This window comes from Australozyma saopauloensis, chromosome 1 (assembly GCF_035610405.1).
Source record: "Australozyma saopauloensis chromosome 1, complete sequence".
In the NCBI taxonomy this organism is placed as follows: Eukaryota; Fungi; Ascomycota; class Pichiomycetes; order Serinales; family Metschnikowiaceae; genus Australozyma; species Australozyma saopauloensis.
Window position 1 is genome coordinate 943,742 of NC_086131.1, and position 12,374 is coordinate 956,115.

General features: G+C 45.1%; 6 protein-coding genes across 6 annotated transcripts; 5 read left to right on the forward strand and 1 right to left on the reverse strand.

The window, feature by feature from the left end:
• Positions 1-450: 450 nt before the first annotated feature.
• Positions 451-1,947, forward strand: PUMCH_000434 (uncharacterized protein; the record flags this gene model as incomplete). The annotated part of the gene is made up of 1 exon (XM_063019523.1): positions 451-1,947. One exon carries the CDS (start codon positions 451-453, stop codon positions 1,945-1,947), a length of 1,497 nt encoding a protein of 498 aa, XP_062875593.1.
• A 316-nt stretch (positions 1,948-2,263) lies between these two features.
• PUMCH_000435 (uncharacterized protein) lies at positions 2,264-3,280 on the forward strand (the record flags this gene model as incomplete). The annotated part of the gene is made up of 1 exon (XM_063019524.1): positions 2,264-3,280. One exon carries the CDS (start codon positions 2,264-2,266, stop codon positions 3,278-3,280), a length of 1,017 nt encoding a protein of 338 aa, XP_062875594.1.
• A 136-nt stretch (positions 3,281-3,416) lies between these two features.
• Positions 3,417-4,097, forward strand: PUMCH_000436 (uncharacterized protein; the record flags this gene model as incomplete). The annotated part of the gene is made up of 1 exon (XM_063019525.1): positions 3,417-4,097. One exon carries the CDS (start codon positions 3,417-3,419, stop codon positions 4,095-4,097), a length of 681 nt encoding a protein of 226 aa, XP_062875595.1.
• A 105-nt stretch (positions 4,098-4,202) lies between these two features.
• On the reverse strand, positions 4,203-5,261 carry PUMCH_000437 (uncharacterized protein; the record flags this gene model as incomplete). Its single annotated transcript, XM_063019526.1, has 1 exon — positions 4,203-5,261. The coding sequence occupies one exon, from the start codon at positions 5,259-5,261 to the stop codon at positions 4,203-4,205; it is 1,059 nt and encodes a 352-aa protein (XP_062875596.1).
• A 1,343-nt stretch (positions 5,262-6,604) lies between these two features.
• Positions 6,605-10,303, forward strand: PUMCH_000438 (uncharacterized protein; the record flags this gene model as incomplete). Its single annotated transcript, XM_063019527.1, has 1 exon — positions 6,605-10,303. One exon carries the CDS (start codon positions 6,605-6,607, stop codon positions 10,301-10,303), a length of 3,699 nt encoding a protein of 1,232 aa, XP_062875597.1.
• A 185-nt stretch (positions 10,304-10,488) lies between these two features.
• Positions 10,489-12,354, forward strand: PUMCH_000439 (uncharacterized protein; the record flags this gene model as incomplete). The annotated part of the gene is made up of 1 exon (XM_063019528.1): positions 10,489-12,354. The coding sequence occupies one exon, from the start codon at positions 10,489-10,491 to the stop codon at positions 12,352-12,354; it is 1,866 nt and encodes a 621-aa protein (XP_062875598.1).
• Positions 12,355-12,374: the final 20 nt, after the last annotated feature.

Below are 12,374 nucleotides of genomic sequence, written 5' to 3' on the forward strand. Positions count from 1 at the left end.
AGCAATTTTTTAGCTGGACTCACTTCCAAAAGTCGAATGTGTTCTGTAAAGACCAGTCACAAAACCAATCCGTGCACTGATCCTATGCAAGAAACCATCGACAATGAAAAAGATTTCCAGAATTTATCTCACTTGTAAATCCTAAAAACTGAAATCTTCAGAACTTCATACTTTTTGTCTTCAGCTTTAGAACCACCGGCCATCTGCGACCCCAAAACCAGCGCAGTTGTAAGGATCATCCACAATTCAATTGACGCAAAAATATCACTCCAATCTTAATTCTACAGTCCAGTAAACTTTCACATCAACACTCATACATAACACTCCGTGGCCATAATTCATACCCTGATTTACACACTCACTGTGAGCATCCCCCAGATCTCCTGCGTAACTCGTAGCACACACGAAAAACTTCTTCTAACCAAACAGAAGCTCCTCCATATCTTCATCATGGCCGACTTGTCCCTCCAAATCTTGCAGGTTGTCGACAAGAACAACGGTGTCGAAAACACCTTGGACACTCCGGAGTTCAAAAATGTGGACGCCAACACTTTGCAGTCTTCTTTGACTTCGTTGTGGGCCAAAGAAATGATCACCTTCAAAAAGATCGAGACCGACAATTGGATCTTGAGCAAAGAGGCCGAGGAGTTCTTGGTTTCCGGTTCTCACGAAATCCGTTTGTTGAAAGAGGTCTTGCTGGCTATTGAAGGATTGAAGATCTCCGACGTCAACTCGAAGTTGGGTCAGGTTGGTAAATTGGGTCAGGGTAAGGCCTTCAAGAATGGCTGGATCTCCAAGGATGGCGACAAGTTGGTTCCAAAGGTTGCCGACTTGCCCTCCGACACTGTCGTTGAGCAGTTGAAGACCATTAAAGAGACTGGCTCGTTGTCTGACAAGAACGAATTGTCCGACTTGAAGAAGAGAAAGCTTATCACTTTGACTAAGATTGTGGGCTTCAAGATCGAGAAGGCCAAGAACTTCTCCTTGACCATCAAGGAGTATGAGACAGACATTACTTCCGACATGGTGGCCACTGGTAGCTGGAAGGATGCTACGTTCAAGCCATACAACTTCAACTCCGAGGGTTTGTACCCAAGCTCCGGTGCTTTGCATCCTTTGATGAAGGTCAGAGAGGAGTTCAGACAGATTTTCTTCTCCATGGGTTTCACCGAGATGCCCGCCAACCAATACGTCGAGACCGGTTTCTGGAACTTCGATACCTTGTTCGTTCCTCAACAGCACCCTGCTAGAGACTTGCAGGATACATTCTACTTGAAGGACCCTGTTGCCGCCAAGAAGCCCGAGGATGAGCAATATTGGAACGACATCAAGGCCGTGCACGAGGAAGGTAAGTTCGGCTCGATTGGTTACAGATACCCATGGAAGGAGGACGAGTCTCTCCGGATGGTCTTGAGAACACACACAACTGCCATTTCTTCCGCCATGTTGAAGAAATTGGCCGAGGACCCTAAGCCTACAAGATTGTTCTCCATCGACAGAGTTTTCCGTAACGAGGCTGTTGACGCTACCCACTTGGCTGAGTTTCACCAGGTTGAGGGTGTTCTTGCTGGTTACGACATCACTCTTGGCGACTTGATTGGCTTCATGGAGGATTTCTTCTCCAAGATGGGTGTCGACGGTTTGAGATTCAAAGCTGCTTACAACCCTTACACCGAGCCTTCGATGGAGATTTTTGCATACCACAAGGGTTTGGGCAAGTGGGTCGAGATTGGTAACTCCGGTATGTTCAGACCAGAGATGTTGGAACCAATGGGCTTGCCAAAGAACTTGAGAGTTTTGGGTTGGGGTCTTTCGTTGGAGAGACCAACCATGATCAAATACGGTGTCTCCAACATCAGAGAGTTGTTGGGACACAAGGTTTCTTTGGACTTCATTGAAACCAACCCTGCCGCCAGACTTGATGATGACATGGTCGGTAGTACATAATTAATCGCTGAATACAATAGATAGAACAGAAAATTTGAGTGTTCTTGTAGGGTTTTGGTGGACTTTGTTGGATTCTATGTTGGTATTTTCCTTAGACAAAAGACTATTCTTTGAGGTGCTTCAGAACAAGCCACGATATCCAATGAGACAGGATAGATGAACAGATCATTGTCTATGACTATTTTCATTAAAAATTTGACTTGATTCTTTCGAATGATCCTTCAAAGTTGGTTGATTCTAGATTTTACCAGTTCCATACATTATAATCTCACCCCCACACTAACGTTCTTCAGATACGAACAACTCGAGCCGAACAATGTCACAGAAAGCCGCTACTGGTGGAGCTTCAGTAAAAAAGAAAGCTAACAGAGAAAAGGGCGAGGAATACACATGCAAATGGGCAAATTGCACGGCCGGATGCTTTCCTGTGCTCACATCTTTGGTGGATCATGTCACCAATAATCACCTCCAAAACTTCGTATTCGTCGGATCCCTGGCTCCACCGCGCTATGTTTGTCTCTGGGAGGGCTGTTCACGCTATGAAGTGGAGCAACCCTCGAAATTTGCGCTCATTTCACACTGTCGTACCCACACTGGTGAGAAACCGTACTTCTGTCCGCTTCCAGAATGTGAGAAGCATTTCACCAGATCTGATGCCTTGGCTAAACACGTGAAAGGTGTCCATGATCTCCATCCCATTCGAGATGCAATTGGGTTGATGCGTACCCGTTCCGACAAGCGGGACCTCGACTTGGGTCCACGAGTAGATTTAAATAGACTTACAGACGATCAGTACCGTGAATTGTTGGCGCGGGACTACGAGCTTCGTGTTCCTTGGTGGTATTCTCAGAGGTTTACGGATGGACTACAAGAGCAGTCGTCGACCTTACAGACTATCTACGATCAGGAAATCGAGACTCGGCAGAATGACTTGGCCAATCTTAGATACAAGAAGTTCCTTACATATCCCGACGAGGAGCTCATAACTGCTCGTGACACTGAGCAAAACCCCGTCTTAAAGAACTTGGCTGATGATATCAAATCGGTGACTACGAGCTACACTAAACCTATCGATTATACCCTGCGACATGAGTTTGATGAGACCGCGGAGGATTGCGAGCGTCTACGCTCAGTTTTAGCCACTGCTACAAAGGTCAACAAAATTGTCCGCGCTCAACTCAATAGTGCTGTGAAGGAACGCAGGCGGTTGTGGGTATTGAATCGTATTCTCCTAGAGGCCAATGTTCAGAAGACACTCCCAAAAAATGATGATGCGCCCGAGACTGACGAAATCGACGAATTTGTTATGAGAGAAGGAATCGCCAAGGAATAATTCACGTTCTCCCTTTTTTTTTTTTTTCTGTGAGACGGTTTTTTCTTCCGTTGGTTACTTATCAAGGTGAATTGTCCTACATGCAGAGATGGCATCTCATCAGTAGTCACTACACCACAATTCTACAAGAGCCACAATGGGAAAACGAACTCTAAAAAAGATAAATGAGAAGGATGAGCTGATCGTTGCCAGCGATGCCCAAGCAAATTCTGTTGAGCAGATGTCATTGGACCAGCTTTTCAAGGAACTTGCAAAAGAGACCAAGGGCAGCGATGAGGCCACACAAGACCCCGAAAACGAATTCGAAAAATTACAGAAAGAGGTCTCAACACTCCCGAAAATCGAGTGTGAACTTGAGCTCAAATCAGATCCCAAGGCTATCAAGCCACAGACTAAATCTTTCGTGGTGAACGTGAACGATCCAATCATGGTTGTGCGCAAGAAGAGCAAAGAAGAGCCAACTGATGCTGGCTCCAAATGGTTTGGCATGAAAAAGCCCGAGATGACTGATGCATTGAAACGTGACCTTCTTGTTCTCAAGAATAGAAGTGTTTTAGATCCGAAGAGACATTACAAAAAGGAGAAGTGGGAAGTTCCCAAATTCTTTGAGACAGGTACTGTTGTGGAAGGTAATACTGAATTCTATTCTGCTCGCATGAACAAAAAGGACCGTGGAAGAACCTTGGCAGACGAAATATTGCAAGATAGTGCTGCTAACACTTACTTCAAGAGAAAGTATGGCGAGATTCAAAAGAAAAATAGCAGTGGAAGTCAACTGCGTTACAAAAAAATCAAGTCTAAGAGACAGGGTCATTAGTCTATTAATTTGAATATATATTACAGGGGCAAAATCGTAAATCAATTGACTCTGAGTTCGCGGAGTATCGCTATGATCAGACGTTAAGCAGAGATACAGTTCATATCACTCTTCAAGACCAGCTCTTTTAAAGACGTCCAGACGCACGCTGTCCCATAGTTCCTTCTTCTCTTCTCTTGTGAGTTTCCTCTTCTCTCCCTCAGCTAACTGTTTCTTCAATTGTCTCTTGGCTGCATCACTTCTGATTTTATACTCGTAGGCCGTGGTGGCGGCGGCAGCTAAGTTCACCATGTAGTTCCGTAGGGCTATTTCCTTATGGCGGAATGTGAGATAGGATTGCTCCGCGGGCGTGATTGGAGGAGATGGGAGATGCTTTTTCGGTTGACTTATCTGTAGAAGACGAGATTGTTTGACAGAAACTTCTGCCACAGATTTTTTGAAGTGGGGATCGAGATTGTGCTCCACGTAGAGGTTGGATGTGTAGAGAGTATGTATGAGCTCCTTGTCAGTGATGTGTGGCTGCAAGAGAATAATGTGACAAATTTGAGCGAGATCGCCGACCAAAAGCGGCAACGACTGGCCAGATACAATTCCGTCGGGCGAAGACGAAACCATGGGCATTCCCGTAATCATAAGCTTACATCTTGTCACATTCAAGTTCCAGTCAACCAAAGACTCGGGCACATTCTGGTACTGGAGATCACTTCCCAATGAGATTTTATACTCTTCACATTCATCGTCGTCCACTATTAGAGACTTTTGCGACAGAATATCATCGCCCATCGTCTCTCGTTTATGCTGGTAGAGCTGTTCCTTGAAGTAATTCTCATGTAGCGCGATGTCATTAATGAGTTGCTCGATGGTTGTAGTAAGAGGCTCGCTATCTTCGGGAATAGTTGTGGTGGAAGATGAGTAGATCGAGGGTGCGGATCTGACGCTCCGTTTTCCCCAAGAAAAGACGCTTGACGCCAGCGAACGGCGCAGTCTTTGCGAGTGGTTGAAATGTTTCACCTGTGTGGGCGCCGACCGCACAGACGTTGCTGAAGACTGGATCAACAGCGCAGGCAACTGCTGGTAGATGGCATTTCTGGCCGAATCCCGGAAATGGGTTGGGGGCAGCAGGAGACTTTGCAGGTTATTTCTGGCACCTGGGTATCCGAACATGGCTAAGCGGGTAGTTGTATAGGTATGATTTCTCGACTAGATGGTGGTGAATTATGTGTGTGTGTGATCGATCGAGTGACAAGTAGGAAAAATGTAGATAGTGTGCGAGCCGAATACTGGGGAGGAGGTCGGAAAAATATGGGGGCCGGAAAAACAGAAGCGAAGAGAATTGGCTGTGAGGGGGTGAGAAAGATATTTGGCGGATGATTTTTCGCAACTTAATTTTGTTTTTTTCTTGTTGGCTTTTTTTTTCCTATTAGATTACGCTTTTGTTCAACTATTGAGCCGTGAAGTCTCGATGTCTTGCATTTCTTTTTCTGTCTTGGACGTCACTTTGAACGGCTGATAAGCGGTATGGGGTATGACAAGTCCGGGGCATATTTTTGAGACAAAGAAAAAAATCTGTTTTTGGAAAATTGCGTGGAGTTTTTTGTAATGCCCCAAGGATTAAAAAAAAAAATAGAGATAGAGGAGCGTGGAGCGTGTGTTGTGGACGAATAGGTGGAAAAGGTGTAGAAGCCTGTTGAACAGTGCGCCTTGTTGGATAGTGTATTTGCAAAGAATTTTCCAGTTTAGAAGGTTTTGAGAAGGTTTTAGATATTGTTTGGATTTAGGATCGTCTTCTGTTGCAAAATTTTATGTTGACCATCTCACAGAGCTCATCAAATCTTCTGGAGTCACTACTTTCTTTGGAAGCGGTGGCTAAAGAAGACGGATTTTGATTCCTGAGCTGAGCCTAAAAACTCTTATAATCAAACAGTTTATTTGAAGTCGAAATTTTAATTTGTTTTTCTTTCTGATCTTTACAGTTTTCCGAGATGTACGTGTTGAGTAGGAACAACTTTGGTAGTACCATTACGGGTAAACTGCCGCCATGTCACTGAAGTCGCTAAGTTTCGAACGACATGATTTTCACATTCAATTGAATCTACTTAATGAATCGGAAAAATTCTTTTGGACCAACTTTGATTTTGGTGTTGGTAAGATAGCCCCCTTCAAGCCATCAAACCTCGGATATCTTTAATTTTGTACACTTTAGGGCCACCAAGAAAACAGGAAATACAAATTCACTTTTGAGAAAAAATAAGACCTTTGTTCATCACCTAGGTATTCGTTACAGATATGCACAGTTTAACTAAATGGAATCACAACCCCGAAATCAAGAGGCAGTTTGAACCCAAAAAATTTGGGCAAACAAATAATTACTGTAATAGAGATTTAAATTCCTCATATAATCTTACGCTCACATTCCGTATAATTAATTGTGTGTAATAGTATCAGACTCTTAATAGCATCTAGTACCTACACATACACACAGCACTATTCTCCATCTAATTCACACTATGAGTGAAAATGAACTCCCGGAGGTGGCCTCTGAATCCTTTGGGTTCAGGCTTCTGGGCTCAAAGATGGGCGTTCGCTTATTCGATGCCCCAATCGATTTTTCCCCGTCCGCCGAAGACGGTATACCCTTGCATTTGTTGGACATTGGCTATAAAAGAGAAATCTACGCTGCTGCAAACACTGAGTCGGTAGGCGTGGGTAAGCTTAGAGACCTCGATGATCAGGCTACCGCTAGCGACAAATTTCACGCCACCGATTTGGAAGGTGTCAGCTCAATTCGTTTCAATTGCACCAATGACACTTTATACGCTTTGGCAGATGGCATTCTATACAAAGCCACGGTAGACGAGCTATTTGCCCGGAAAGAGAGTCCGTTCGCTAAAATTGATACAAAAGGCGATGTCGCTCAGTTTCAGCCCCATTTTTCAGGGCCCTCCTCATACTTCTACATCACCAAGGAGCAAACACTATATATGGTCCAAGATGGAAAAGAAACGGCTTATGATTCTGTGAAAAGTGCATCGTTTAACATTCAGACTGGCGAACTTGGCTACATCCAAAACGGCTCCTTCAAATTATCAGGCAACCTGACGACACAATTCAACGATGATAACTGGGGCGATATCTTCTCATTGACATCTCTTGACAAAGACCACTGGTTGACTGTAGGAAAGTCTGTAACCGATGAGAATGATGAAGACCCAATATATACAGTGGTGACACTACTGGACAACTCCGTTCGTGAGTGGTGTACTGTTCCTCTATTGCTGCCCGTAGGTTTTGCAGAAAGATCAGAGGCTGTGTATGTTGCAAGCATCGTGGACTGGATCAAAGGATCAACATTTTCGTTCATTACATATGGCCTCTCCACAGAGATCAACGTTGTTCAGCTCGGAGAAGACTCCCTGCTCCTTAACCCCGTGAACGATACAGATCGCGCCGAATTACCAATGAACGAGGAAACCAGTGACGACACGCTACCAGTTGGATTTGCCGTTGATCTTTCTGGAAAAGACACTGTTGTTGAAGCGCCCTCCACTTCCATTGAAGAAGCCAAGGGCGTGCTTCCCAGACTATTGTGCTTGAACAACGATGGCTATCTCTTGATGTGGCATGCGTTTGATGCTGATGGTGTAAACAAAGGATTGGCCTCTCTAGAGAGACCTTTGGAAGAGCTCGTCAATCCAAAGGGTAAGTCTACTTCAAGCGCTGCCTCCACTAGCTTGAATAAATCTGAGGAGTCAAAAGACTCTGCGCCCAGCATAGAAGTCGCCAAAGACACGAAACCAACACCAAGTCCTTTCGGGTCAAATGTTTTTTCGGGTGAGCAATCGCTCGAGAATCCTTTCTCGAACCTCATGTCGAAAGATTCTAAGAAGGACAGCAGTGCCTCTGGTTCAAAAAATATCTTCTCCACCCCAAGCATTCTCGAGGTTGAGAATGTCAAGAGCTCTGGTGCTCCAGCTTTCGGTACCAGCCTGTTTGGATCCAGTAGTTCTAAGGCGGGCGCTTTTAATTCATTCGCCTCGAGTGCACAGCCGGCCCAATTTGGAGCAACAACTGCCCTGGATCAAAATGCAACCGGTGCAACTACCTCTCAAGCACCTGCTACACAATCGGCATTCGGCCAAACTTCATTTGGCCAACCAAACTCTGGTCAGTCCAGCTTTGGTCAGTCCAGCTTTGGTCAGTCCAGCTTTGGTCAGTCCAATTTTGGCAAGTCCAGCTTCGGCAAAACAGCGTTTGGGCAATCTAGCTTTGGCAACAGCAACAGCACAAGCTTCGGAAAGTCGGGTTTTGGTACCTCTCTGCAGAACAATTCAAAGGGAGGTTCAACCTTCGGCAGTAACACTGCCTTTGGTTCATCAAACTCCGCTTCGCCTTTCGCAAATATGACGAATTCCTCTAAAGACATATTTGGAGGTGGTGCGTCATCCTCTCCATTTGCTAGTTTGATGCCAGCAGGGTCAACGACCGCGCACTCTAATACAAACATTTTCCAACCAAATGAAAAATCTGGTCCAACAATCGGTGCATCTTCGGACTCGATCGCGCTTCAGGAGGCCATAGGCTCGGGTGAAAATCTTAATGCGGATAGTTCAGACATGAAGGACGAGGCCTCGTCGGATGAAAGCGACGACTTTGACAAGTCTTCAGGTGATGAGTCCGAGGAAGGCGACGACGCTTCTGAAGATTTGCACACGAATGATAAGCTCATAGAAAGTTTAGACTTATCTGAAGCGCCCGATTCAAAACAAGACTTGAGCTCTGTTGATGTTGATAAACCTTTGCCTTTTTCTGACAAAAGTGTTGAATCTAGCTGGCAAACAATTCCGAGCCCTGATGTCTCGGGGAATCAAAGTCCTTCCAGAAAATCTGCGGAGATCAAGCAAAATCTTAGCGAGAGTGAGGCTGAGGAAGAACCACACGGAAATGGTACTGAAGAAGAACATGACAACGGTCTTGAAAGCGAGAAGGAAGACATTGAGGAAGTAACCATGACCAAACAGGAAGAGAAGCCCGAGGAAGAAGAGCAAGAGCAAGAGCAAGAGCAAGAGGTTGAAGAGAAGCTCGAGGGAAAGAAGCTCCAAGAAAAGAAGCTCGAGGAAAAGAAGCTTGAGGAAAAGAATCTCGAGGAAGAAGAGAAAAAGCAAAAAGTCGAAGAAGAGGAAAAACAAGATGTTGAAGAAGAGGAAGAAGAAGAAGAAGAAGAGGAAGAAGAAGAAGAAGAAAATTTGGTGCATAATGTCATTCCCCAACAACGGTCACCGGAGATTCAGAAGCCGCAAGCGCTGGAAGAGGAAACACCTCCTTCATCTCCCTCTCCCCCTCCATCCCCTTCTCCTTCGCCGCCTCCGCCACCAAAACTGTTAAATGAAGTTGTCTCCAGCGTGGAGTTTGTGAAGTTCAACGGTTTCGAAGGTGCCCACTCTACAGGTGAGGATATCCATGGTTTGATGTTACAACTGATTCAATCAGCTCAGGCACAGTTGGACGTGTTCTTACAGAATGAGGAGTCAATGTATGAGTTATTCACTGCTTACGAACGGGATGAACCTTTAAATGAAGAGGCCGACTTGCAAGAAGATGGTGAATGGACTTTAGCTAAAATCAACGACTTGCAAGCTTCTACGAACGAGCAAATTGAGCGCATGGACCATGCTCTTCAATTTGTGAAAGACAGAAACCTGGAAGTTTCAAATCTAGTCTCACAATTTGCAGCAACAGACGAGCATAGGCAAGTTCTACAAAAATTTGTCGAGCAAATCCGCTCGTTTGAACAAACGATGCACTCACCTAAGGTGCGGGAGAGGCCTATGAGTCTCCAGGCCGAGCGTCTCAAATTGAAACTTAGAAGAGGTCTCGCGCGTATAGATAGCCTTCACGAAGAGCTTCTTCACAAACTCGTTCCATTCGGAATCAAACATGATTTCAGCAACAACGCAAACGATCAATTGGAGAAGGTTGAAGCGGTGGTGCGTCAAATTACAGCTAAAGTGCGGGTCTACATGGACGACATACACGCATTGGAGAGGCAATTGAGTGACATACCTCAAGTAAAGCTTCTTACTCAGGGGAATGAAGATTTGCAACTGGCTTCTTCACCTCTTTCTCGTCGCGGTGGGATTCTACAAACTCGCTTGGCCTGTGCTTCCAGGTTCAAAAGCGTAGCTCTGCGCGAAGTGAACTTTAAATAGATATGACTTCTCCCTCCCACCCTTTTTTTTTGGCATTTATTAATAAAGCACGATTCGAAATCTTCTGATTTTTGACCTAAACTTGAATACCGTTTTCCTGCAGACTGAGCCTGAATGTGTATATATACATGATAGAATAAACACTGATCTGATATCTCTTACCTAGCCGTCAGGTAAATAATGACATGCTGACTTTACTAGATATACAAGTGAACGTTCCAGGGTCTGAAACCGGATCCGGAATTATCAAGTACATAGGCCCCATCCGTGGGAAACTGGGAACATTCGCAGGAATAGAAGTTGACCCAACAATAGCAGCTACAAGAGGCAGAAACAACGGTGATGTTGAAGGAGTGCAATATTTCGAGGTCTCTCTACAAGGCTCAGGCTTGTTCTTGCCTTGGGAGCGGCTCCGGTCGGTGAATTCGCACCTACCACCTAATATACGGCCAATAAGTAGAAGTGCCAGTACTCACGAAAAGCTAAGCACGCCTTCTCCCACGTCTCGAGCAATACATCTGCGCGTATCGAGCTCTGCGGGGACAGATGATAGAATTGTATTTGGCAGAGAAAGCCCACTCATGGCTGCGCCAAAGCTAAATATACCTAAACGTAGAGTATCCTCTAGAGACCACCAAAGACCTCCAACACAAGGCACACGAGCCACTTCCACTGGTGGGTTGATCAGTGCGCTACCTGAAAATGGACTTGAAAGTGCCATTGAGGGCCTCAGGAAAGAACTCGATGCCACGAAACTGCTACTAGAAAGCAAACAAGATGCTCTCATGAAGAAAAATGCTGTTCTTGAGGACCTCCAGGCCACTGTCAACGAAATCAACCCACTTCTACGAGAGTACGAGGCGTCTCTTGCTGAGAAGGATAAGAAAATGCAGAAACAGAAACATGAATACGAGGCTGCAAGAGAAGAATGGCGCCAGAGCTTGGAGTTGATGCTCAATGCTCAGCAAGAAACCGAGCTGCTTTATGAACTGGAGCTTGCTGATTTGAAAGAAGAAATGAAGAAGCTAGTTACGAGCAGAAGCAGTCCTCTGCGAAGCAGAGCTCATGAGACTGAATTGGCAAACCAGGTACGTCAGTTAAAGAGAGAGAACGAAATCCTACTATCACAAGTACAAGCGGTCCAAGATGGAGACGGAAAATCCGGAGACGTGACTTCATATATACACCGTATTGAGGATCTAGAGGTAGAGCTTGAGAGAACAATGAGAGACCTCGCGTCGACCAGAGACTCTCTTGAGTCTGCTGGCAGTGAAATCAGCGCAAGCAAAATGATTATTTCCGAATTGAAAGATCGGAAACTGGCTGTCTCCAGCGATCGCGATGACTTGGTTGAGAATATGAAGACTCTATCAGTTCAAGACTGGGAGCTGCAAAAATCTGAGTTTGAGGCTAAGATCGAAAAGTTGGAGGGAGCTCTCGCAATAGCAGAAAATGCTTCACTGAAGCACACAATTGCCGAAACAAATGAGAAAATGCAGCTTGAATACGAAGCAAGAATCAAGGAATTGGAAGCACAAGCGACTAGCAGTGCAGATCTAATATCAGAATTGACGAACAAGCTCAGAACCTTCGAAGCTGGTCATACGGTGGCTTCAGAAGCACACAAAGACACACGAGAATTGTCAGAGGCTCAAGAACAGATCAAAGAATTGAAATACCAATTAGAATTGAGACCATCTTTTCAGGAGCTCACCGAACTTCAAGTGGCCATGGATGAAGTGGAAACCTTGCATAAACTGCAATTGGATTTCAAAGATGACAAAATCGCCCAACTTCAAAAGAGATGTGAAGAGTTGGAAATTGGCGCGAAAAGTCTCAAGCCTACAGAAGTGGATCCTCCAGCAGAAGCTCTGATAAAAGCTCCTCAACCTACCATCGAAAGCAGCTCAGCATCCTTGCCAAAGCCACTTGAAGTGTATGTGCCTTCACGCACAACAGACGCAAGTGCTGGAAGAGACAATTGGTGTGGTTTATGCGAGAGAGAAGGACACGGCAGTTTAGAATGTCCTTACGAAAACGATATGTTCTAACTGTATCATGGTGTATCTAA